The sequence below is a fragment of the Monodelphis domestica genome, chromosome 4 (assembly GCF_027887165.1).
Source record: "Monodelphis domestica isolate mMonDom1 chromosome 4, mMonDom1.pri, whole genome shotgun sequence".
NCBI lineage: Eukaryota > Metazoa > Chordata > Mammalia > Didelphimorphia > Didelphidae > Monodelphis > Monodelphis domestica.
Genome location: NC_077230.1, coordinates 417,467,057 through 417,494,284, shown reverse-complemented (window position 1 = coordinate 417,494,284; position 27,228 = coordinate 417,467,057). Strand labels below are relative to the sequence as shown.

Here is a 27,228-nt window from a genome sequence, read left to right as displayed (position 1 = left end):
CACCCTGTTGGCCTCAGTTTCCTCATGTGTAAATGAGCTGGCTCCACACCACACTGGGGACTTTCCCAACCTCTCCCAACTTCCATTTTTTGTGCTGACTTCTCCTATTAGAGTGTAAGCTCCTGGAGGGTAGGGGCTGTCTTTCTTTCCCACATTAGTACCTCTAACACTTAGCCCAAATGTTTATTGGGTGCTTGACTGACTGATGAACCACTTGAGGGCTGCCACGTCCAACTCATTGATCTGAGAGCTCACAGCTCTGGGCTGCCTAGGTGGCTGGTGGAGAGGCATCTCAGGTCTTGTGCCTTTCCAACTAGCCATCACCAATAAATCGGGAATTACAGGACTCTGACTCCAGACCCCCAGGATAGCCGCAGCAATCCCAGTATGTCTCCAAGATTTCTGCCAATACACACAATTCCTATGGGCTTGCCCCCTGCCCCACCGAGGACTGCTATTTACTTCTGCCCTCAACAGGTCAGTGATCTTTAATCTAAAAAACAGATCCTTGTTCCAGACCTGGTGGCTACTTCTTACTAGAATTCCTTGTTCCTCCTGAAAAGGCAGAATAAATTTGATTTTTTTTAAAAAAAAGCATTTTGCATTCCCAAAAGTCATTGCTATCAAAGAAAAAATATTAATGGTTATCTGAGATTTAGGCACTAACTACCAGGAACAACACACACACAATATTTGGTTCGAAGTCTAGTTTCTCCTTTGAAAACGATTCCCTGATCTCTTTTGTTGGCCTTCTGCACACTTTCAGACAGGAAAAACACAAGAAGGGATTTTTAAGCGAGAGGAGTATTTACTTCTTAATACTTCTAGAAAAACTGAAAAGGAGATTTAAAAAACCCAATAGCTTCCTTCTACAGCATTATGACTTGGATACTGGAAGAGGGAAGAGAATTTCTTTCTTTCTTTTTTGCTTGTTTTTTTTTTTAACCTTGATCTTGTGTCTTAGAATCAGTACTAAATTCCAAGGCAGAAGAGGAGCAAGGGGAGTCAAGTGACTTGCCCAGGGTCACACACCTAGGAAATGTCTGAGGTCACATTTGAACCCTGGCTCTCAATCCACTGAGCTATCTCCCCTCTCCCCCCCCCCCTTACATTCTGTCTTAGAATAGATACTAAATATTGATTCCAAGGCAGAAGAGTGGTAAGGGTTAGACAATTGGTGACTTAAGAGGTCAAATTTGAACCAAGGACCTACCATTTCCTGGCCTGGCTCTCTATCCACTGTGCTACCTAGCTACTCCAGGGAAGATAAATACACTTGTCATTTCAGTGAAAGTGAACTACAGTTAGGAGGAGCAATGGCTAGAGAGCCTAGACCTAGAGTGAAGATCTGAGTTCAAATCCAGCCGTAGACACTTAACAACTGGGGAAGTACTTTGCAGCCTTAAAACTTACTATTAAAATGTACTAAGACTTTTTGAGATTCCCTGTATAAATGCTATCCAACTATTATTTTAGCAAAAGCAGGGTAGCCACCTGTTAATTTCATTAAAGGCATTGGGAACTATAAGGAGTGTGTAATCTCTAATAGTGGCTTAAAGTTGAGGGCAACTAGTTGGCTCAGGTGATGGAGAGTGAGGCCTGGAGGCAGGAGGTCCTGGGTTCAAATGTGGCCTCAGACACGTCCCAGCTGTGTGACCCTGGACAAGTCACTTAACCCCCATGGCCTAACCTAGCCCTTACAGCTCTTCTGCCTGGTAACCATGCACAGTACTGATTCTAAGCCAAGATAACGTTTATTTTTGTTTGTTTTTAATAGCGGCTTAAAGTCAATAAGGATATTGGACTCTCGGTGAGAATGGAATGAGGGAGTGGTAGGAGCAGGTGGTGGAACAGGAACCACTTTGGTAAATGGCTTCTTCAGAATTCTTGTACCCATTCCTCAGACCTGGAATTCCCACCAGACAAGAATGAGAAGCTGGAAAACTGTGGACTTCCAGGGAATCAAGTTACAAAATTGTAGCCTTGGGAGGAGGGTTTCTCTTTGTTCTTAGCAGAGCCCATTTCCGGAACAACTTCTCTCTGTGCCTCCGAATCCTTAATCCTTTCTTCGGTCAAATCCAAGGCAAGAAACCGGGGAGGGGGGCGACTGACCGGGAGAACCTTCTGCCACTCACATGAGTGACTTGGCTGACAAGCAACAGAACCAGGGGGCTGACTTATGTGACGGTGTACCCATGGGGCACTTCGACCTCATTTCCTCCGTGCATATGCTAATAATAATATATATATTAGTTATCCGGCCCCTCCCCTCCCCCCCCCCCCCCTCCATTTTTTTTTGTTGTTGTTGTTAAGTTGGGAACCTTTGCCCTAGGGGAAGGACTTGCCCCGATTTAGGAGGCTGAAGTCTACCCTCAGAAAGTCTCCCTACTTTAGAAGGGCTGGAGCACCACCTGGTGGCAGCAACTGGGAGCACACGGACAATGTCAGCCTTACGACCTCCCCTTTTTGGAGGCGCTCCAGAGAATCTGTCTTTGCCCCCTTTCCCCAAAACGACTACAAGGTGGGGATTGGACAGGAGGGACCCTTGAAAGCGCCTTTTTCTCTTTTTAGGAAATGAAAGAAATCTCCTATTTTTGATTGTCTCTGTCCCCCCCCTTTTTCTCCTAGTAGTGGGACTTGGGGCTGCAGCTTGCAGAAATGCCATGATTTCCCCCCAAAGTGCCCCTGACACTGGGCACCCTCCTGTTTGCCTGAAGGAAGACTCAGGCTCTCTCACTTAAGTGGGATCTGATTTTCTCTTGCCTCCAAAGTTTGGGTACCAGTCCACAGAGCAGAGGGACACCAAGCCATGAGAAATGTTCCTCCCACTTTGTCTCCTATAAAGAAGGGTGAGAAGTGTGGGAGGAGGGGGGAGGAGCTAGGTGTGTGGACACAGCAGTAATTCATTAGGTCCAGGGCTGATAGAAATTCACCACGACTCACAGTCAGGAGCAGGGAAAGGGTAGCGGAGCCGGGGAAGGGTGGAAGGAGCAGTACCGGAAAGGGGGGGGGGAGTTACGCTGCGAGGGGAAGAGGAAATGGACAAGTGGTGAAAGCTGTAGAGGGGCGGGAGCGCGCGGACACAAGGATCTTGTTTGGGGTGCTGCGCACAATTCTAGAGGAGGGGGGGGCAGGATCCCAAGTCAAAGTTTGTACGTGACGGAAGTATGACTTGAACCCAGGCCCTCGCTGTTTCCGTTCTCGGCAGAGATGCCCAGTGAGAGCTGATGAGCTTGTTGGCGGGGGCAAGGGATAACTGTCGGCACTAATTCTCGTGTGATAAGGGAGGAAACTGAGGCTGAAAGATTAAGTGCCTTGCCGAGGGGCTCCCGGTCCCAAAATGCCCAAGTTTTCGCTCCCACCGCCGCTGGGAGACACTCTATTAAAGGTCCCAGCTGGAGCATGCATCTTTCTCTCGAGGTAGGGCTGGAACCTCTACGTGGTTTCTTCTCACCTACTGGAGACTGCAGAGGTAAGCTGCGGGGAAGTTAGGAACCGAGATGGGGGCCGGAGGTCAAGGGTTCAGATTCTACTTCCCGGAAGCCAATACGAAAGGCTGGGGCGGAAGGAGATGGAAGCAGCAGAGAGAGATAGGACCACGAAGCAGTAGCACCTACGGGTACCGAAGCGGAGGCGTATCGGGTCTACGGACTACACTTCCCAGAGGCCCGTGCGTGCGGAGGGACTGGAGTTCCGGGGACAGAGTAGCGCCGGAAACAATGACTGGGGCAGTTCCGGCGGAGGCCCAGGTTCGGCCCGCCTGCCATGGAGGAGATTGGCATTCTAGTGGAGAAGGCGCAGGTCTGGAGGGAATGGTCGGCGTCCCCATCTGGGGAAAACGGGCGGGGAACTGGGGCGGGAGGCCGTGGCCGGGCTGGGGACGCCGGGGCATGAAGGAGCAGGTCCGGGGCCCCAGGTGACCACTCTCACTCCTCTCCCTCGGCCTCCAGGATGAGCTGCCGGCTCTGAACATCTCCCGGCCCCAGACCGGCCTGTCTTTTCTGGGGCCCGAGCCCGAGGACCTGGAGGATCTGTACAGCCGCTACAAGGTGAGCCCGGGGCCCTTGGCTACCCCTTGGGGGGCGGGGGGGCCCTCGGGGCCAGCCATCCCCGGGTCGCGCGTTCTCCTGCCCCAGATTGGGCGCTCAGGGCGCTGCCGCCGCCTTGGTCGCCCCTGCAGAAACTGCAACAGGAGCTGGAGTTCCTGGAGGTGCAGGAGGAATACATCAAGGACGAGCAGAAGAACCTGAAGAAGGAATTCCTGCACGCCCAGGAGGAGGTGAAACGTATCCAGAGCATCCCCCTGGTCATCGGGCAGTTCCTGGAGGCCGTGGACCAGAACACAGCCATTGTGGGCTCCACCACCGGTAAATTGGGGCCCCTTGGATATGCCCAGGGTGGATGGGCAGCCCTTCCAGGAGGGTCTCATTTGCCCTCCCTCCTGCCTCTTTGCCTTTCTTTCTAGGATCTAATTACTATGTCCGGATTCTCAGCACCATCGACAGAGAGCTATTGAAGCCCAATGCCTCAGTGGCCCTCCACAAGCACAGCAATGCCCTGGTGGATGTCCTACCGCCAGAAGCTGATAGCAGCATCATGATGCTGACTTCAGGTGAGGAGAGAAGCCTCCCCCCTCCCCCTTGAGGGTCTCTGACCAAGCCTGCTGCCTTTGAGGGGGAGCTTGATAGAGACCCGAGAGGCCCTTTAGTGCATCCTATTTGGGGAAGGTTTAAATAACTGGGCCAGGTTACCCAGGGAAGCACTGAGATTTGAACCCACTTGAGTCAGTTCTCTTTCCCTTGTACTGCGAAAGATCTGGAGGGAACAAATGCCAAGTGTTAGGGTCATGTGTCCCTCCAGACCAGAAGCCTGATGTCATGTATGCTGATATTGGAGGCATGGACATTCAGAAGCAGGAGGTGAGGGAGGCTGTGGAACTCCCACTGACTCACTTTGAACTGTATAAACAGGTGAGAATGGACAGAAATTGGGGTGTGTCGGGGTGGAACACTGGCAACCTTGGCATGGACTCAATAACTGGTTCTTCCTTGGGGTTTCAGATTGGAATTGACCCGCCCCGAGGGGTCCTCATGTATGGGCCCCCAGGCTGTGGAAAGACTATGTTGGCAAAGGCTGTGGCCCATCATACAACAGGTCAGAACTGCTCACCTTCAAAGAGTTAATTCCCATACCTGATTTCATCCCTTTGACTTACTATCTCTTCATTTAGACAACAAGCATTTATTCAGGTACCTGTGGGAAGGGGTCTGGTACAAAAGAGAGGAAAATCTGTTCTTACCGTAAAGGAGTTTTAAAGTTTCCAATTCCTCTCTACTTTCTAGCCTTTCTCTCTTCTTCCTCCAGCCAGATTCTGACTCAGAAGTTCTGGATGTGAGGCATTTAGAGACTTGAAACATGTTCTGTTCTTATATAACGGTACTATAAATTTTATGGCCAATGGGTTTTCCTTTCCTACTCCAATTTTTATAAGGCACTGGGGTAGTGTAGTATGTAGAACACCAGGCCTGGAGTCAGGAAGACCTGAGTTCAAATCTAGTCCTAGATATTTACTAGCTGTGTCTCTGGGTAAATCATTTAACCACTCTACCTCTGTTTTCTAAACTGTAAAATGGGCATAATAGTAGCCACTACACCTTCACCCCCAGTTGCTATGAAATTCAGATAACGTTTTGTAAAGTGCTCAGCACAATGCCTAGGGGAGGATGGGAATTCCAGGTTTCTGGAGGAAAAGGTATGATTGCACCTCCTCCTACCCACAGCTGCATTTATCAGGGTCGTGGGTTCCGAATTTGTGCAGAAGTATCTAGGTGAGGGGCCTCGAATGGTCCGGGATGTTTTCCGCTTGGCCAAAGAGAATGCACCTGCCATCATTTTCATTGATGAGATTGATGCCATTGCCACCAAGCGATTTGATGCCCAAACTGGAGGTGAGTAAACCTATTGCAGGGGATTGGGAGGGAGGATGGGTCCTGAACCTGAGCTAGGGGCAGAGACCCAAATTCCAGGCTGGGGATGACCAACCGTGGGGCCTTTTTTTCCAGCTGACCGAGAGGTTCAAAGGATCCTGCTTGAGCTTTTGAATCAGATGGATGGATTTGACCAGAATGTCAATGTCAAGGTTGGAGGATTGGGTGGGAAACAAGAAGGGAGCAGGGCCAAGCTGGTTGTTGGGGAGCCATGGAAATTTTGGGAAGGGAAGGGTTTGGAAGATAGAGGTCAAAATCTCTTCCCTACTTGCAGGTGATCATGGCCACAAACCGGGCAGACACTCTGGATCCTGCCTTACTCCGGCCTGGCCGGCTTGACCGTAAGATTGAGTTTCCGTTGCCTGACCGTCGACAGAAGAGATTAATTTTTTCTACCATTACCAGCAAGATGAACCTCTCTGAGGAGGTTGATCTGGAAGATTGTATCCTCTTCTAAATATAGATATGAGGAGGAAATTTTTCCCTTTATCTTCATAGCTACCCATGGTAAAAAGTCATCTAGTTTTTACCATCATGCCCTAGATTCTACATGGAGAAAATGGAGACAAAGGGTAGTGCCAATGGCCTACCTCCTGTGTTCTTCAAAAAACTATTTCCTTGACTCATCTTCCCTCAGATGTTGCCCGTCCAGATAAGATTTCTGGAGCTGATATTAATTCCATCTGTCAGGAGGTAAGTGACATTTCCCCCCATCAGAGCCCTTATTCTGCCTCAACAGAAGTGTAATGAGCTGCCCCCAGTTTTTCCCTCATTCAAAAATCATTTGTCAGTCACTATACTTTGTACTGGGTTAGATACAAAGATGGGACAGGATGGGAAGAGAAGAAGTGTTTATATAGTGCCAGCTCTATGACAAGCACTTGGCAGATCATCTCTAATCCTTGCGACAACCTGTCAAGGTAGGTGCTGTTATCCACATTGTTGCAATTGAGGAAACGTGAGGCAAACTGATTTAGTGACTTGCCCAGGGTTATAGAGTTAGGTAAGTGTGTGAGGTTATATTTGAACTCCTTTTCCTGACTCCAGGCTTAGCACTGTGATGCCCCCTAGCTGAAGCCTCCCCAGGTCTGAAGATGAAGAGAAAGAGAAGGCATTCTCAGCTTTCCCCTACAAATACACATGTGAGATGTGGATGTGGTTTGAGGGGAACTCATGTATTAACTCCAGGTTCCCTGTTCTTCCAGGGTGGAATGTTAGCTGTTCGTGAGAATCGATACATCGTCCTGGCCAAAGATTTTGAGAAGGCATACAAAACAGTCATTAAGAAGGACGAACAGGAACATGAGTTCTACAAGTGATTCCTGATAAACTCCAGGGGCTTCTTCCATGTCACCCTCCCCAGGTTTCCCTAAGTTCCTTGGGGCGAGTCTCTTTTCTCCATGTATGGGATTGTTTTCTTCAATAAATTTATGAGATTGAATCCACACTTGGGCCAAGTCCCACTGAGGTATTAAGCCCAGGCTGAGAATCTCTATAAGCCTTTCCTTTGCTCCTGTCTCCTCTCCCACCCCCCACCCCTTTCTTATCACTTTATTAGTGATAAGGCATAAAGACTTAAAATGTTTATTGGAGTAAAACAGAGAGAAAGCCAAGGAAAAATAATCTCTTCAAACTAAACCTCAGGCCAATACCTATTCAGTTATTCTCTACCTGGTACTCAGAATGGTGATTGGCTGGTGGTCAAGCTGGCTTTCTGGACACCATCTCAGAGTGGCCAGAGAAGAAAGTAGCCCATTTTTTCCCTCTCTGTGTCCCGTGGTCTCCGGGTTATGTTTACTGACAGCATATACTTATATTTGAACAGATTTGACAAGTTAGTGAACTTGTCTACAATCCTTGCCAGGTGTAAGATCTGCTTTAAAGGGTCCATGTGTATGGGCTGAAGCCTAACTTCTGGGTAAATCCTCACTCACACACACATAAGGCCTCTCTCCTGAGTGTGTCCACCTGTGTGTTACGAGGTTCGTTTGGTGGGTAAATCCTCACTCACATTCTTTTCTATTCCTCTCCTGGAATGCCATTGTGGTTTGTCTAGTGCTCTTCCCCTGGATCCTGCTGAGATCCTCTCCAGAGCTGCTTTCTTTCCCCCTCACTTGCTGGCTCTGAGGCAGGCTGAATTTTTCCCTCCGATCCACCTGTTTGGTCTTCCCCCATAAAGAGCTAGGGTGCTCTTTTGGTGAAGTTTCTGGCTTGTCACTTAACAGTTGGAACCGGTTGGAGGTAGCTGGTCCGGCTGTAGATCTCCCAGCTCATAATTTTCCTGTCCCTGAATCCAAGAACACTTAAGGGGGCTGTTTTGAGCAGCGTGTGTTGATTGAGGAAGGTATGAGTGGAGAAGCCCAGAGGGTGGAAGGGCAAAGAGAGATTCCTGGCTTCCCTCCTAAAGTAAGGAAATTTGAGCCAGAGCCTCTTCTCGCCCCATGACAACACAGTTTGCAGAGCTTCTTGTTCCCCCTTCCCCCTGCCCAATCCTCCTGTCCTTCCCTTCTATCCTCATGTACCTATGGCAAAAGTCTTGATAGACATCCCCGAGTCAATCGTTTCCATTCACTTGAACTCTTGCCTTCCTAGCCAGCATAATGCGACTTGGTCTGCATAAAGATGACATTTATTTTCTGGAAAGGGTGAAGATGAAGCTGGAGCATTTTCTGTGGGATCCAGCCATTCTGCACACCTGCCTAGTCTATCAAACCCTTCATTCAAAGGCACCCATTAGGTGTGATTTTTTCAGTGGTGTCTGTGACCCCTACTGGACAATGAATGGGACACTACAAGAAGGTGCTGGAACACAAATTCAGACAGCATTAAAGCAGTGCTAATTGCAGTAGAATTCCATGTGATGTTTAATAGGAGCTGTCTGAACCAAAGTGCTACAGCAAAAAGCACTTGGAAGTCCTCAGAATCAAAAGACTTGCATCTGAGTCTTGGCTCTCTGGCTTTTGCCTCCCTGAGCCTCGGTTTCCCCATCTGTAAAAATAGGATAGCAACAATTACAAACTTTGTAACGTCCTATTCCAAGTTACTGCTATGATTCTTATGCTAGCATTTAGTCTGATGCCTGCCTCATGACATGGAGGTCTTCCTTGCTTCTCAAAGATCACGGCAGCAGTGCACAAGCTTTGGCTGGTGCTACCAAACCGGAAAGGCTTCAGGCCTTCAGAGAACCAAGCAAGCTAAGTTCTGATAGGCTCATGCCCAGACGGACTGCAGAGTGACACCTGCCTACCAAAGTCACAGTGAGGTGACCCATCTGTGTCCCAAACTACGTGGCCACGGCTTTGATTGAGGAAAGGCTTTCAGCAGTTAGTTAGCTCTGCAGAAAGTATCAAGCTGTGCAGGGCCCACACAGGCAACATGTCTGTGATAGACAGCAATGCACATGTCTGTGTGCCTGTGCAGAGAAATGGGTGGATTGGGGTTTTGAGATGTGTAGGTGCATGCTGATAAGCACAGGGCCATAATCTCTAACGTGCACAAGTAAGAGTGAATCAGCAAACATTTTCAAGTGCCTTCGGCGTGCCAGGCATTCCAGGTGCTGGAAACACCTGGAAGTGCACTATCTACTAAGAAACTTAGACTTCTGGGAGATAACGGGTGAAAGGAACTGGGGGATTGGGCACGGCATCATGCAACAAGTAATGCATGAGATGATGTTGGAATCGGCTGATTCTTGGGGTGGAGGGGCACAAAGGAGAACACTCCCAAGCATGGGAAAGTGCGGTCGGGGAAGAGGCTGGGCCTGAGAGCCTGAAAGGGAATCAGTATATAATAGGTGATGAAGAACACTCTTAGGAGAAAAGCAGTCTGACCGCATTATAAAAACTCTTGAAGGAAAGCTGCTTGGTTACCTTTGAGTCCAATTTAAAAGGAAGACCTTTCCGTGAAATGAAGTTAATGCAAAGGGCAGCTGGAAGGGGGGCTGCTGTAAACATGCCTGTCTTTACATTAAAAGGAATTCTAGACTGGAGGAAGAAGGAATCCTTGAATGGTCGAGCATTTGGTTGGAAAGACTACTGAGCCTCTGGAGACCATGAAAATTCAGAGGAAAAAGAATATTTTAGCTCAATAAAAACCACAGGAGAAGCAGCAGGGAGAGAGAGCTGTCCTTGGAGTCAGGAAGATGAGTTCAAGTCCAGCCTCTGACTTGATAGGTACACCATAAGCAAATCACTTGACCTTTTAGTGTCTTCGGAGCAACTAAGAGAGAGACAAGTTGCAGGTCTGCACTGAGGGGGTTTGGCCTTGGGGAGTTCCCCACAGAGAGGAAGCCAGATCTAGGACGCCGCTCCACCCCACCAAGAATCCCATCTACTGTCATCCAATTGGGGCTAATCGACAGTCTGGATGACTTGGGTCTTAAAGGGCAGGAATCCCAAAATGCTCTCTCTGGCTCCTCCGGCAGGGTGCTCACCTGTCAGTTCTGGCAGAGGCCTTTTCCACTTGCTTCCCCACTTGATGCCCAGTTCTTGACCGTACTCATCCCCGTACCAGACAAGGAGCTCACAGCCAGGCCTGATGACACGGCAGGTTCGGTAAAAGATCTGTCTGTGGTACTGGAAGGCCACCAAGTTCTGCTCCTCTTCATCTCGGGCACAGTTCACATACCTGAAGTTGGCATGTGGGGACGGGGACAGGCTTGAAACAAGACCCTCCTCACGAAGAGTCCTAATTCTTCATCCTGATGTTCAATACCCCCCACCAGGGTCTGGATCCAGCGGCCTTTGGCTGCCTGCTGCTCACCCATGCGTGCCGCCAAGCTGTGCTGTCTACTCAATCACAGACTCTACTGTGATTAACTGCTCCGAATGGCAGAGGGGATGGAGGTACCGGAAACTTACTCCTTAAGGGACTGCCTCGGCAGACCCGGGCCAGAAGCAGGGTAAGCACTCGGTACTTTTGGACTGGACAGGATCTTTTCTCCCAGACCCAAGATAAGTAAAGAAAAGGCCTCGAGGTGACAAAAGCTGGAGAAGCGGATGGGGGAGAGGTCAGCCTGGCAGGGAGTGAGCTCCCCTCTGGGGCTGTTCTCACCTCATCCAGTTGGAGCAAGATTCCTCTTTCCCATCCACATACTCATAACAGTTTCTCCCCTTGGTGATCTGGAATTTAGAGGATAACATGAAATCAATGTGTTTTTCTCTGCATTCTCTTCAGTTCTGATGGACCCAGTTCACTTTGATACCTTAAATGTGCTGATCTAGTGCCTGGCCATTTGCACGGATATCATGCCTTATCCTAGCAGGATGGAGGAGGAGGAGGAATGGCCAGTGGGTGGCGGCCATGTGTCCTCCTCAGATCAGGAGCCCTTAAGGGCAGGGACCTGGTCCTCTTCCTCTGTATCTTCTCCCAACCAGAACCCAGGACCGAGCGACACTTGGCATTATCAGTCAGTTACGTTCGTAGAGTAAGCCCTGACACGGGGAGGGACGAGGGCTGAGGGGAGGAAAGCCCAAGGACAAGGGTGGAAGTCTGTCTTACCATCCACGAGTATCCACTGTTGGCAGCCTCATCATCCTCTGTCATCTTCCCTTTATAGGGCCCGAAGTGCAGACCCAGTGGCAGAGTTGAGGCCTCATTCCATACACCAAGCCCTGCACCAGGGATTCCTGAAAGCCCAATTCTTAGCCCAGGTGGTAAGGTGATGGCTGAGCAATAAGGATGTCCCTTGACCATGGCACTATCCTGGACAAATGTTGGGGGCCCATGAAGGGGACAGCTGTCCAGAAAGAAGATCTGACACTCCTCACAGTCTGAGGAAAGCAAACAATGGAGACTAGGATGAGATGGAGGGAACAAGTATGGCTGTGAAATATGGGAGAGTGTCATTACTAAAATGTTTATCCTGACCTTAAGAAATCTGCCAAGGGGCTAATTCAGGATCCCTGGGAAGGCCTGGGATTCTGGCACCAGAAAAAAGGAAATGAGGGGAATAGGAGGCACTACTTACACAGATAGTCATCATCTTGAGGGTCCCACATTTCTTGGTACACCTGATACTTTCGTTCCCGCAAGCTATAAATATGAACTTCAACATCCTTTCTTCTGCAATCTGGAATGGGGTCAATCACAGTGGCAATGGGAATAAAATAAAATAAAAGCGAACCTCTGCCAGGTAAGAAAACATAACACATAACTCTCTCTAAAGTTCCCCACCGAGAGCTCTTATTTCCAGCTCCAAGAAGAACAAGAGCAGAGCAAGAATTGTGGCTGACTGTCTACAGAGTCATTTCATGATCCAGTGTCAGGCACAGGCTACCTCATCTTTCAGGTTCAGATTTTCAATCCTTTTCCCTTCATAAAAGGGCAGTCACTTATTCTTGACTGTCCACTCTCATTGGCTGCAGACATCCTCACTCAGCTCAACCTTAGTCCCAGATGTGCCCCTATCACAAGCCTGCCAGATCCCAATCAAGGCAGAAATAGGGAATCCAAAAAGGGATATCAGATGGATTAATTCCCTCATTTCTTCCTCTTACCTAATTTTCCCTCTGTCAGTTGGTTACTGGTACAGATTCCATCCATTTGTTTCTTGACTTCCTCTGAGATGGTCAGGTTATTCATGACTACTGTCTTCAGTTCCTCAGATAAATCCATCATTCCCTCTGCTTTGGGGTCAGCTGGTTTTTTGGCCTTATTCTGAGGAACACATATATTGTTCTCACTCTCTCCACTCTTTAGTATCCATTATTCCACACTATCCCCCTTTAAGAACACCGAGGAGGTACATATCAGTGTGGAGGGATGAGGGGGAGGAGAGACAATATGTGAGGACTCATCAAAACCTGTGAGAGAGGAAATGGAGAACATCAGGTGGTAGGTTCTTCAGTAGAAAAAAGAAGAATCAGGTATTTGTGGAAATTTATGATGGAAAGGGAAGCTGTGGAAGAGTAGGGACTTGGGTAGGAGCAGAGAGTAGGATCAGAAGGGAGAAATGAATTGGAATGTGGAAAAAGATATAAAGGGAACCATAGAAACTGATCACAGGGGAAGAGGGGAAAGGCAAGGATCGAAACTAAAGAGGTAGTTCTCAACAATTTAGATAAACTAGAGTAGAAGCACCATTATCAGTCCATTTCCTTCATAACTCCACTGAAACCCCTCCTCTTCAGGAAGACTTTCCTGATAGGACCATAGCATTTGGAGCTGCCATGATTATTTAGTTCAGCCCCCTAGTTTCTAGAGATAAGAATAAAGATCTGAAAGAGGAAATGGCATGCTCATTAAAGAGCAGTGCTGAGACTCAAGTTTTCTGACTACAAATTCAGTGGTTTTTTTCTATTACTTAACCTCCTGATTCTCTTCTCTGTTCTGTAGTTTAGTGAGATTGTGCTTATTTGTTAAGTAACTTTCATATCTGTCTGGTCTTTATCAAATCTATAATTTTCTGAAGGCGGAGAAACTGTTTCACTATCAGACCAAGAATTCTTTAGCAAAGGGCAGGGTCTTATGTCCATCCTTTCAGACTGAGGCTGCCTTAATGGGCAAGAACCACAGTATTTCCTTTAGCTGTCCCAACACCTTCTCCTATCTTCCACCACTACCCCTCAACACACACACACACACACAGAGTTTAACGAGCGGGGAATATACCTGACCCGTTGCATTCTGGTCTTAAATGTTACTCCCTTCCATATACTCTAAGGTCCAGCCATACTGGCATACTTTCTGTTCCTCACAGAGCCTATTCCATTCCCCATTTCTGTGCTTTAAATGGCTGCCCCTTTACCAGGAAGCCTCTCTCTTCTCACCTTTGCCTCCTCCTCACTTTTGTACTCCAAAACTCAGCTTATGTTCTAGCTTCTCCAAAAAGCCTTTCCTGGTGCCCCAAGCTGCTAGTGACCTCCTCCCCATTCATTCTCTCAATATTCTGTGTATACTTCCATATCCATGTTGTTTCCTCCCTCAGAATGTAAGCTTCCTGGGGACAAGGACTTTCATTTTAGTCTTGTATCCTCAGGGTATAGCACAGTACGCAACACAGGCGGTACTTGAAAAATGCTGACGGATTCTCTACTTGTGATCACTGAGTTCTCTAAAGCTTGGGGGTCTCACAGCAGAGGAGTGCATGGAAACTGGGAGTAGCACCAGGGTCAGTATATTGATGAGAGTTTCCCAGTTCTCACTGCATTCTTTCTTTTCATGGGCAACTAGGTGGTACAATGGAGAGAGTGCTGGACCTAGAGTCAGGAAGACCTGAGTTTGAAACATCAGAAACTTACTAACTATGTGACTCCCAGCAAGTCACTTACCTGCTGTCTGCCTCAGTTTCCTTATCTGTAAAATTGGGATGATAATAATAGCACCTGCCTCCCAAGGTAGTTGTGACGATTAAATAAGATATTTACAAAGGTTTAGTACAGTGCCTGGCACATAGTAAGAACTTAGTAAATTCTGGCATCCTTCTACTACCCCTCTGCAAGTTGAAAATGAATTCAGAACTCATCTAGTCAAACTCATACTTGAACAAGATACTCTTTCCAATATCTCTGACAAGCCATCATCCATTCCTGGTAAATTATTATCCAAGCTTTGGCTTTAATACTTCCAGCGATAGAGAACTCAATAACTTTTTTTTTAAATCCTTATTTTCTTTCTTAGAACCAATTCTGTGTATTGGTTCCAAGGCAGAAAAGTGGTTAATGGCTAGGCAATGGGGTTTAAGTGACTTGCCCAGGGTCACACAGCTAGGAAGTATTTGAGGTCACATTTGAACCCAGGACCTCCATCTCCAGGCTTGGTTCTCAATTCATAGAGACACCTGTCTGCCTGGCAACTCAATAATTCTTAAGGAACCACATTTCACTTCTGGACAACCTCACTTCTGTACCCCAGGCTCCTTTCCTACCCCCATGGCATACCCACCAACGTTATACTCATACTCACTTGCTGGGTCCCCAGAGGGCCTTCAAGGTTATATCAAATGGCACCACTCTCCTAAAACTTTTGTTTATGAGCTCCCATCAGTCTTCTTTTTAAACCCTTACCTTCACTCTTGGAGTCAATACTGTATATTGGCTCCAAGGCAAAAGAGTGGTAAGGGCTAGGCAATGGGGGGTAAAGTGACTTGCCCAGGGTCACACAGCTAGGAAGTGTCTGAGGCCAGATTTGAACCCAGGACCTTCCATCTCTAGGCCTGACTCTCAATCCACTGAGCCACCCAGCTGCCCTCTCCCATCAGTCTTAAGTGAACAAATAGTAGATTCCTGCCCATCTTAAATCAATAATTTTATTCCTATGATTAGTTGTAATCAGTGTTATCTAGTTTAATGTGACTCCATAGGGATGGTGATTCATTACTTACTATTAGTAGGCAATAATCAAAAGTAACTAGACATAACTTAAGAGTTGAGTGGGTTCTTTCCTATAATCAGAGTCTTTCCTCTCATGTTAAACTTGTCAGCATAGCCTTCACGGAGGCCTCCACCCAGATGCCACAAGCCTCAGTTGAAAGCCCCATGTATTAAGAGTCTTTCCACTCTGTATCACTTCCTCCTCATGATCCATCCCAGGCAGGCCTGGACAAAAGGCTTGACCTAATACCAAATCATATCAACTTAGGGTCCATTGCTAGGTTGTCCAGATCCCATTGCTAAGAGTGGGTGTCTTGAGAATGGGGTAAAGATGGGCTGGTTGCTATATGCCTACCTCATTGTTTGGTAGCAACATGACCAGGTGACATACGAAGAGTTTGGAGTCCACCAGTGAGATAACATTGATTCCTGGACTGAACAGGCATATAATGATTGGGCTCAGCACTAAAGGGAGTAAAACCTGTACTCTGGAGGAGGTAGGGGCCTCAGACCATGAGGAAGGTCTGGGATCCTATTTGTTGGAGGGGGCCAGTTTCCTCTAATAAATAGTAATTGGCTTGGAGCTCTGCTTTAGTTGTTTTATTACATATTGGACAAATTTCTGGTGTTATAGCTGTATTTTTATTTAAAATCCAAGATTTTTTTTTGAGATTGTGTTTTTATAAAAATCCAAGATTTTAATTTTGTTCAAGAAAAGATCTTCAAGGAAGAAGCTTGCTAACTCCTAAATCCAGAGAATGAACTGTTGCAGAAAGATGCCAGAAAACCTACACTACATCAAGAAGATCAAGAATGAACTTTGGGAATGGTTGATTGAACTGAAGTTTGATTGAACATTTATTTAAATGTACACTTTTATGCCAAGGGGACTGCCCCTAATTTGGCTTTCTGTCAATGCGCCTAGCAAAACATTGGTTTTGCTTTCTTTCTTTTCTATTCCTCCCTAACTACTATAATTTCTTCTTAGAAAATTGAATATTGTATACATCTGTAGTTAGAAGTGCTTTAGGACTACAAGATGATTATGTTAAATGATCAATGGGGAGACTAGTCTCCCAATAATCATCAGGGGGATTGTGAATCTTAAAACTGCTCAGACTCTACCTTAGAACATTTGGTTAAGGCTATTCCCTTATTGTAACAAATGGAGGTACTTGATTAGGAATGTATTGGGAATTTTAACATTACTCCACCCATACTTAGGCATACATTAGGGGAAGATAAAGTTGTAAACTCCTTACTGAACAATGAAAGTGAAGCTAAAACCTTAAGCTAGGTCTATTTTTAGATCTAATACAAAAATCTAATCTAATACAAAAGGGTACTAAGTATCTATAAAGGTTAAATTAATCACTAAAAAGGTCAAGCAACTTACAATGGACAAGCTTAGCAAAGAGATGCGAAATACTTCTAATCAGAGAAGGGGATAACAAAAGAAGATATGAACTAAGAATGGACAGTCCTGGGGAAAACATCTACTGTGGATGGTAGATGTGAAAATTTAGGGGAGGTGACATAAGAGAAATTTCTCTTAAAAGGAGCTGGCTCTCTCTGAACTTAGTTGGAGCTTGGAGTTAGTTTGGAGGAGATGGTTCTCTGAACTTAGTTGGAGTTTGAAGTTAGTTGCAGGAACTGGGTCTCTGAACTCAGTTCAGGAGTTGAGGATTTCAGTGAAGGACTAGAGTTTTGCTTGGGACAAATCTTGTGGTAAGTGATAAAAGACTGACTAGTCTCTTTTAAGGCTCAGGCCTAGGCCATTTGGCCTGGGCAACTCTCCCTCACTGTTTAAGCCCTCAGTATCCTATGTCTCTTGGAAAAGCCCTAATGAGTGTATGATCTGTTAACAGTTGCTCAGCCAGGCTGGTCTTCTTAGGACACAGCATCTCTGATATGAGCATTTCTATATAGAGTAGAACACATAAAAGATTAAAAGTATTAATCCCTATTCCATACTATTTGTTTTCAAAAAATATATATACACAGTAGGATCTCATTCTATTCAACCAATAAGTTCCAAGACTCTTTGAGAAAGCTGAAAATCTGTGCGTAATAGCAAATTCCATTCTTTAATAGTATTTGTTATATGAACATACCTAGGTGCTTTATGACTTTTCTTAGGCTTATCAAGAGCTACCAGCATTACTGCTTTTGTACTTTGGGGTTGTCATGAATAACTAAATAGCATTAATGAAACAAAGAGAAGCACTGCTCTAACATGGACATGACTTGTTGCAGATGAGAACTTGGGACAAAGACTGATGGGAAGCTAATATTAGGTGCAAAACAATTGTAACAACTCTAATATTTCTCAGAGCAGAGCAAGAATGAGCGTGATTGGATAGACTGCTGGGAGACTTGGTCACTTGGTCCCAAGTCACTTGGGAAATAGCTCAGATTTCACTCATAATTAAATTTTTAAAATTTTACATATTTTTCTGCCTTAATTTTTTTGATGGCCAATCTAGTAAACATGAATTCATGTGTGTTGTGTTTGTGTAAAATGAGGTCCTACTATAATACAACTCTGAGGTTTTCTACCACATGGCTATCAGAAAAGATGATAAAAGAGGAAAATTACAAAGGTTAGAGGAAATATGAGAAAACAAACACACTAATGCACTATTGCTTGAGTTGTGAATTGGTCTTGCCATTCCAGAAAATAAGTTGGAAATATGCCCAGAAAATTAATAAGCTGCACATACCTTTTGACTCAGTTATAGCTCTAGTAGGCCTATACCCAGAATCTCTATTCTTCGTAGCCCCAAGCTAGAACTAAGAGAGTGTTCTCCAAATGACAATAGCTAAATAGATTATGGTATGTAAATAGAATATTATTTTACCAAATGAAATGGTGAAATTGACAGTTTCAGAAAAAACTGACCAGACTTCTATGAAATGATGCAGACTGAAGTAAGCAGGATTAGGAGAACAATTTATTCAATGACAAAAATGCTTTGGAGAAAAACAACTTTGAAAGATTCTAGAACACTAACCAATGAGATAATAAACCATGAGTACATAGAACTGAAGAGCTAGGGAGCTAATAGACTTAAATGTAGAATGAGAAATACATTTTTGGATATAGCCAATGTGGGAATTTATTTTGCTATTTGTTTATTGTTCATTTGGGAGGGAGAAGACAATAAGAGGCATTGTAAATGCCTGTAGAAATAAATAAATATATTTAGAAAATAAAAGCTCAAGCAGAGGAATTTATACTTTACACTAGAAGCAATAAAGAGACACTGGAGTTTTATTAAGTAAAAGAATTATCTGGTCACAACTATACTTAAGGACAGTCACTTTGGTAGGCATGTGGAAGATGGAGTTGAGTTGGTCAAAGTTAGAGAAAAGAATACCAGCTGGAAGTCCACTACAATAATTCATGGGAGAGGTGATGAAGGTCATAAGTCTGTGACATGGGAGTAGAGAGGAGTCAGCTGTAAGAGATGTTGGAGAGATAGAAACAGCAAGGTCTGGCAACTGCTTGAATATGTAGGATGAAGAAGAGTGAGGAATGAAGGGTGACACCAAAGTTATGAATCAAGGAGTCTAGAAGGATGTTGGTATCGTTAATGGAAATAGTGAATTTTGGTAAAGGGCTGGGTTTGGCATGAAAGATGAAGAGCTGATAAAAATTAAATACTAGATGATCTCATTTGGACTTGTTGAGTTTGAGATGTTTCCGAGACCTTTAGCTTGAGAAATTTTAATAGGTAGTTGGTGATGTAGAACTACAACTAGGGAGGGAAACTGGGGATATATATTTTAAAAGTATATAATATAAACAATTTTTAACTAAAAATAATGTGTATAACAAATTCTAGCTATTACTTTCAAAGCTTGCCTGACTGTGCTTTCTTCTGAAATACCTTCTGTACTTTTATTTAAATTTTTCAATGTCTCTTCTTTCCTTTTGTTTTTGGGGATGGTATCCCCAAATTAAAAAGAATGCTAAGAAAACACCTTTGTAACAAAAAAGCATAGTTAAGGAAAACAAATTCATACAGCTGGCCATTTCCAAATGTGTGTCTCCCTCCACACTTGGTCCACCTCTTCTATCACTATGTCCTGTCTCATATGAAGATGTGGTCTCATGAACAAGTGATTCTATTTCATCCTGTCTTCTACAATGGACTCCACTTTTATCTTTAATCTCTCCTGGCTGACAGACCCTTTCCTTTATGTACATGTCACCCCATTCATCCCCAGTTGTTATGATCCCGTATCTCTTTTTCCTTTTATGGTGAAACTGCTTGAGAAAATCATGTATAATCAATATCTTGGCTTCTTCCTCTTCCTCTTTTTAACTCTACCATCTGGCTTCCAATCTCATCATTTAATTAAAACTGTTCTCTTGAAAGCAGCTGGATAACTCAGTGGGATTGAGATCCAGGTCTAGAGGTGGGAGGTCCTAGGTTCCAATTTGACCTCAGACATTTCCTAGCTGTGTGACCCTGGGTAATTGCCTATCCCTACTATACTTCTGCCTTGGACCAATAGTAATTTGGATTTTAAGGCAGAAGCTAAGGGTTTAAAAAACAAATTGCTCTCTTCAAATTTGCCAATCATTCACTATAGTCAAATATACTGAATAAATATTTATTAAGCACCTAGTAGGTGGTAAATACAGTGCAAAGTGCTCAGAATACAAATAAGTGAAGAAAAACACTCCTTGCCCTCAAGGAGTTTAAACTCTAATGGGAGAAAACAATGCACAAAAGGAAGCTGAAAAGGGAGACAGCAGCCACTAGGGGGCTCTGCAACATTAAAGCTTGATCATTCTCCATGGAGAGATTCAGGTGAAGAACTTAATTCTAGGAGAGGAACAATGTTCCTGGAGTAGAAACCAAGCAGAGCAGCTGGTGGAAAGTGAATGACCTTTTCTCAGTCCTCATCCATCTTGACCTCTCTGCATCCTTTGACATTGTCAATCGCTTTCTTCTCCATGATATCCTTTTTCTCGAGGTTTCCATGATACTACTTTCACCTGATTTCACCTTCCTGTCTGACTTCACTTTCTCAGTTTCCTTTACTAGATCTTCATCTAAATCTCACTTGTCCTGGGACTTCTTCTCTTCTTCTTCTATGGTATTTCACTTGGTGATCTCAACAGCACTCCTGATTTCAATGATCATCTCCATGCTAATGATTCTCAGATCTACTCATCCAGCTCTAACCTTTTTCTTAACTTCCAGATTTACATCTAAGACTTAGTAGACATCTCGAACTAGGTCTTCTGTAAACTTAAGCTCAACATGTCTAAAACTCAACACATTCTCTTTTCCCCAAGCTCGCTTCTCTTTTGAGCTTCTTAATTACTGTCAAGGGCATCACCATCTTCCTGGGCCCAGACTCACAACCTAGGTGTCAGCCTTATCTCTATCACTAATACCACCCTCATCCAAATCTGTCCTCAAGGCCTGCCAATTTTACCTTCATAACATCTCTTCTATATGCCTCCTCTTCTTTGACACTGCACAGACCATACAGACTTTGAATTGCACACCGAAAGGTATTAAACAAAGTCATTTCTAACTAGGCAGAACTTGATTTCTCCTTCTTGACACTGGAATCAAAGGACCAGCATGTGATTTTCCACTATCAATGAAAGAATTGGGGAAGGACTAAGAGAATCATAGACCATATCCTCATTGGCTAGTTGCCAATTAGAGATGTTTTGAGCTATCTAGGGGAGGACTGAATAATGAGCTACTAAAATTGTATTTAAGGATCTAAGAGGCTTTCTTTCCAGGTCTTTGAACATAAAGAGTGATCACTGATCAATTCATTTATTGGTTATTGCTAGCCTAATCAATAATTAATTATCTTGGGGGCAGCTGGGTAGCTCAGTGGATTGAGAGCTAGGCCTAGAGACAGGAGGTCCTAGGTTCAAATTTGACCTCAGCTGTGTGACCCTGGGCAAGTCACTTGACCCCCATTGCCTAGCCCTTACCACTCTTCTGCCTTGGAGCAAATACACAGTATTGACTCCAAGATGGAAGGTAAGGGTTTTTTAAAAAATAATTTTAATTTTCTTATCCAGAATCCTGCCTCTTGGAATTTTTAATCATCACAGAAGCTAATGACTAATAAACAAAATCAAAAGAATAAAAAAATAAGGAAATATGAAATATCATTAGAAAAACAACTGTCCTGGAAAATAGATTAGGGAAAGATAATATTAAGAATTATTGGACTGCCTGAAAACCATGATCAAAAAAGACGTTAGACATCATATTTCAAGATATTATCAAGGAAAACTGCCCTGATATTCTAGAACCAGAGAATAAAATAGAAATTGAAAGAATTCACCTATCACCTCCTGAAAGGGATCCCCAAATGAAAATTACTAGGTATATTATAGCCAAATTCCAGACTTCCTAGGTCAAGGTAAAAATATTGCAAGCACCCAGACAGAAACAATGCAAATATCACAAATCCATAAGATTTAGCAGCTTCTACATTAAATGATTAGAGGGCTTGGAATATGATATTCTGGAAAGCAAAGGAGCTAGAATTATATGATCAAGAATCACCTATCCAGAAAAATTTAGTATGATCCTTCAGTGGGGGGGAATGGATAGTCAGTTAAAAGGATTCAATAGTCAATCAAGAGAACTTTCAAGCATTCCTCATGAAAAGATCAGGGCTGAATAGAAAATCTGACTTTCAAATACAATACTCAAGAGAAGCCTAAAAATGTAAGCATGAAAGACAGATCATAAGGGATTCAATAAGATTAAATTGTTTACATTCCTAAGTGGGAAGATGATGCCTGTAACACCTAAGGGCAGTTACAAGGTGTACATATAGACAGAGGGTACTGGTGTGAGTTGACTATGATGCGATTATTGCAAAAAATAAAATAAAATTAAGAGGTAAGAAAGAAAGATGAACTGGGAGGAGGAAGGAAGAGGTAAAATGGGGGTAAATTATCTCACCTAAAAGGGATTGTTAAAGGAAGAACTTTTACAGTGGAAGGCAAGATGGTGGCAGGTAATACTTGAACCTTACCCTCACTGGAATTGGCTCAAAGAGGACATAACATACATATTCAGTTAGGTATCTATCTTGTCCCACAGGATAGGAGGATAGTATGGGATGGGATGAAAGAAGTTGGGGCTTAGAAGGGAGGGAAGTGGTGATCATAAGCAAAAAGCTTTTGAGGAGGATCAGGGTAAAAGGAGAGAGAGAAAAAGATAAAACAAGAGTAAAAAATAGGATGGTGAAATACACAATTAGTAATGGTAACTGTTAGTGTGAATGGGACAAACCCTAGAAAGCAGAAGAGGATAGCAGAGGGGAATAAAACCAGAATCTAAAAATATGTTGTTTACAAGAAACATATAGAGTAAAGGTGCTGGAGCAGAATCTGTTATACTTCAGGTGAAGAAAAAAAAAAGAAAAAGCAGTGGTAGTAGCAATCTTGATCTCTGACAAAGCAAAAGTAGAAATAAATATAATTAAAAGAGATAAACAGGGAAACTACATTTTGTTAAAAAGGTACCACAGAAAATGAAATAATATCAATACTAAACTTATATGTAGCAAACGTTATAACATTCAAATTCTTAAAGAAAAGCTAACTGAGTTACAAGAAAAATTAAACAGTAAAACTATACTATGCCTTCTTCTTTCAGAATTAGAAAAATTTAACCAAAAAATAAACAAGTAGTTAAGGAGATGAACCAAATTTTAGAAAAGTTAGATATGACAGACCTCTGAAGAAAATGGAGTAGGAAAAGAAAAGAATATACTTTTTTCTCATCAGTACATGGTATCCCCACAAAAAAGATCATGTATTAGGTAAAAAAAAACCCTCTCATAATCAAATGCAGAAAAGCAAAAATATTAAGCAGATGTTTTTTAGATAATAATGCAATGAAAATAATATTCAATAAAGCATTATGGAAACAGATTAAAAATTAAATGGAAACTAAATAACATAATCTTAAAGAATGAGTGCATCAAAGAACAAACCATAAAACAATAAATAATTTTACCAAAGATAATGGCAACAATGAGACAACATATGAAAATTTATGGAATGCATCCAAAGCAGTGCTTAGAGGAAAATTTATTGAATATGTCAACAATGAGCTCCTTAAAAAAAATCACCAGGATCAGAAAGATTCATAAGTGAATTCTACCAAACATCTAAAGAACAATTAATTCCAATTCAACATAAACCATTTGAAAATATAGCTAAAGGAGGAGTCCTATGAAATTTCTTTTATGACACAAATATGATACTGATACCTAAATCAGGAAAAAACAAAAACAGGAAAAAGAAAATTATAGACCACTTTCTATCATAAATATTGATGCAAAATTTTAAATAAAATATTAACAAGGAGATTATAGCAATATATCACAAATATCATACACTATGACTAGGTGGGATTTATACCAAGAATTCTGAATTGACTCAATATTAGGAAAACTATCAGCATGATTGATCATATCAGTAGTCAGAAATCATGTTTATCTCAGTCAGAAAAATCTTTTGAAAAAATACAATACATACATACAAAAATACATACATAAAAATAAATGGAGCTTTCCTTAAAATTGTAAAATTGAAATTAATATCCAATGACTACAAGTATTATATTTTATAAGATGTATTAGTAATCACTTGAAGTGGGAGAAATAAAAGAACAAAAGTAAAAGCCTGAGGAAAGTCACGTGTGAATCTTAAAAATTCTCAGACCCTACTTCAGAACACTTGATTAAGACCATTCCCCATTTTAAACAATGAAGGGACTTAGTCAGGAATGTGAGAACTCTACTCCACCCATACTTAAGCATACTTTAGGGGAAGATAAAGTTGTAAACTCTTTACTGAACAATGAAAAAGTAACTCATACTTATAGTGAAGCAAAAGCCTTAAGCTGTCTATTTTTAGGAAGGTGCTAAATATGTCTATTAATCACAGCCAACACTCCACTCCAGGACTGCCCACTCTTTCACCTATGGGTCACAGACCTCCCCCTCAATGTATGAAATGGGTGTTCACACCTTTTTGTGGTTAAAATTCCAAATGGGTAGATCTACATACTCAACTTTAAAGTACTATGCTTACATTTTTGGGGATTAAAATCTAAAAACAGACAGGGGATTACAATTTAATCTTCACAATCAAGGAAGAGCTAAGTACCTTCATTGTTACAATCAGGGGAGAGCCAAATCCAATCTTCACAATTCTGTGGTACCACTCCACCCACATATTAGATTTGTTAATATGACAGAAAAGAAAAATGATAAATGTTCAAGGGAATGTGAGATAATGGGATGCTAATGCACTGCTGTTAGAATTATAAACTCATCCAACCATTCTGGAGAGCAATTTAGAACTATACCAAAAAGGCTTTGAAACTGTACATACCCTTTGAGCTAGCAATATTGCTACTAGGTCAATATCCCAAAGGGATAAAAAAAGAAGAAAGGATTTATATATACAAAAATATTTATAGCAGTTCTTTTTGTGGTGGCAAAGTATTGGCAACTATGGGGATCCATCAATTGGGACTGGCTAAACAAGCTGACATGATTGTTATGGAATATTATTGCACTACAAGAAATAATAAGGGGAATGCTTTCAGAAAGATTTATATGAATTGATAAAAGTGAAGTGAGCAGAACCAGAGCATTGTATATAGTAATGGCAATATGGTAAGATGATCAACTGTGAAAGACTTAATTATTCTTAGCAATGTAATGATACAAGACAATTCCAAAAGACTTATGATGAAAGATGCTATCTACCTCCAGAGAAAGAAGTGATGAGTCTGAATGCAAGTTGAAGCACACTTTTTTTTGGTTTGTGTTTTCTTTTACAACATGGCTAATGTCGAAATTGCATGACTTCACATGTATAATCTATATCAAATGGCTTGCCTTCTTTTTTTTTTAAACCCTCACCTTCCATCTTGGAATCAATACTGTGTATTTGTTCCAAGGCAGAAGAGTGGTAAGGGCTAGGCAATGGGGGTTAAGTGACTTGCCCAGGGTTCTGAGGCCAGATTTGAACTTGAGACCTCCTGTCTATAGGCCTGGCTCTCAATCCACTGAGCTACCCAGCTGCCCCCATGGCTTGCCCTCTTAAGGTTGGGAAGTAAAAGGAGGGAGGGAGAGAATTTGGAACTCAGAATTTTAAAAAATGAATGTTAAAAATTATTTTTACAATAATCAGAAAAATAAATATAAAAACTTTCACACAAAAAAAAATTAAGAAGGGGAAAAATGTCACACAATCTCAGCCAAAGTTGTGAAAACAGTAGGACATAAAAGGATAGCTCTGGATGCAAGTCCAACAAAAATCCCTAAAAGAAATAAGAAAGGTTGTTTTTTTTTAAGGATAAAAAATTTGGTGGCAGAGCCAAGATAGTGTAGTAGCAGCACAGAAAGCTGGAGCCACTCTGAGAATCCTCTCAATCCAACCTTAAAATAGTACCTCAAAATGAATACTAGAGTCACAAAACCAACAAGGGAATGGAGTAAAGTAACTCTCCTGCAGAAAACAATTTGAAAGGTAGGCAGAAAGAGTCTATTTCACAGGGTAAGAGGGGAGCTTGAAGTAAAATTGCACACAGAAGAGTGCAAGCTTCCCACTTCTCATCTTCTACACCAGGTTCTGAAACTGGGCACAAGACAACTTGGAGACCCCAGGGCCCTGCCTAAGTCAATAGTAGAGCACCCCACACCCACCACTTTAAGTCCCAAGCCCTTGCAGAAGCCTGTAGTGAAGTCCCAAGTCTGTGGTGCTTATTCTGGTCAAGTCCTTAGTCCATGGGCAAAGTAGCTTACAGTGCTCTGAGCCCTACAAGTTACTAGCAGTCCCTAGAGGAGACTGAATCAGCAGCAGGAGGTGACTTCCAGAACTCTCAGACTACAAGCCATCATACCACCTTGGAAGAACCAGAAAACCAACTAGCAGAAGGTAGCAACAAGGAAAAACTGAAGTCTAAGAGAGTGCATCCTCTGCCCTGAAAACAGAGTCCATCTTTAAGATAAAAGTAAAAGCTAAAGTTAAAAAAAGGCTTGGAAAATAAGCAAATAGCAAAAGAAAGACCTACCCATAGAAAATTTTTTAAGGAGACAAAGAAGGGCAAGGCACAAACTCAGAAGGGAACAGTGAGAATAAATCAACCACATGAAAACTTCAAAGAAAAATGGAAATTGGTCTCAGGCAATGGAAGAGCTCAAAAGGGATTAAAAAGTCATATAAGAGAGGCAGAAGAAAAATGGAGAAAAGAAATGAAAATAATGCAAAAATAATAGCTTAAAAAGCAAAATTGGTCAAATAGAAAAAGAAGCACAAAAATCCAAAGAAGAAAAGAATTCCACGAAAAGTAGAACTGATCAAATGGAAAAGGAGGGACAAGGTGAAATGGAAAAGTTCAGGATTAAAAGGGGAAAACAATATGGAAGGGAATACACAGATGATAATCATAACTATGAATATAAATGGGATGAAAAGTGGAAGTGGATAGTAGAATGGATTAAAGATCAGAATCGTACAACATGTTGTTTATAAGAAACACATTTGAGGCAGATAGACACACACATGGTAAAAGTAAGGGGATGGGGCAGAATCTGTTGGGCTTCAACTGAGATAAAAAAAAGCTGGAGTAGCAATAATGATCTCAGACAAAGCTAAATCAAAAATATCTCTAACTGAAAGAGATAAGGGAGGTTATTACATTGTGATAAAAGGTACTACAGTGATCCCCCACCTATCACAGAAGTTATATTCCAGACACCCTCATGATAGGTGAAAATCTGCAAAGTAGCGGGAGAGCAAAAAGATTGATGCTACAGTCCCTGAGTCAATCAGCACCCAGGATACAAAATACAGTGCTGGTGAAGGGCACTCCTGGGTCCCCAGCTGTTGGTTAGAAGTT

The 27,228-nt window shown here is 42.8% G+C and overlaps 2 protein-coding genes across 2 annotated transcripts in view; one reads left to right on the top strand and one right to left on the bottom strand.

The window, feature by feature from the left end:
• Nucleotides 1-1,744: 1,744 nt before the first annotated feature.
• On the top strand, nt 1,745-7,432 carry PSMC4 (proteasome 26S subunit, ATPase 4). Its single transcript, XM_003341059.3, has 11 exons — nt 1,745-3,801; nt 3,951-4,049; nt 4,181-4,367; nt 4,466-4,612; nt 4,861-4,970; nt 5,061-5,154; nt 5,781-5,948; nt 6,063-6,139; nt 6,262-6,430; nt 6,625-6,680; nt 7,193-7,432. The coding sequence occupies exons 1-11, from the start codon at nt 3,766-3,768 to the stop codon at nt 7,304-7,306; spliced, it is 1,257 nt and encodes a 418-aa protein (XP_003341107.1). The 5' UTR covers nt 1,745-3,765; the 3' UTR covers nt 7,307-7,432.
• Nucleotides 7,433-7,663: 231 nt separating this feature from the next.
• LOC100014976 (histone-lysine N-methyltransferase PRDM7) overlaps nt 7,664-27,228 on the bottom strand; it is a 38,496-nt gene continuing 18,931 nt past the window's right edge. The window contains exons 6-11 of the mRNA XM_056826210.1: nt 12,485-12,644; nt 11,956-12,057; nt 11,487-11,758; nt 11,040-11,107; nt 10,420-10,613; nt 7,664-8,975 (exon numbers count right to left, since the gene is read on the bottom strand). Of these exons, the coding sequence (XP_056682188.1) occupies nt 8,911-8,975; nt 10,420-10,613; nt 11,040-11,107; nt 11,487-11,758; nt 11,956-12,057; nt 12,485-12,644 (861 nt within the window). The 3' untranslated portion in view covers nt 7,664-8,910. The remainder of the gene's footprint in view (nt 8,976-10,419; nt 10,614-11,039; nt 11,108-11,486; nt 11,759-11,955; nt 12,058-12,484; nt 12,645-27,228) is intronic.

What these genes read in the sequence shown, in the direction of transcription:
- PSMC4 (XM_003341059.3), top strand. Translation starts at nt 3,766, where the DNA reads ATGGAGGAGATTGGCATTCTAGTGGAGAAGGCGCAG. An exon ending in CATCATGATGCTGACTTCAG is followed by an intron (nt 4,613 to 4,860) that starts GTGAGGAGAGAA and finishes GTGTCCCTCCAG; the next exon opens with ACCAGAAGCCTGATGTCATG. An exon ending in ATTTGATGCCCAAACTGGAG is followed by an intron (nt 5,949 to 6,062) that starts GTGAGTAAACCT and finishes CTTTTTTTCCAG; the next exon opens with CTGACCGAGAGGTTCAAAGG.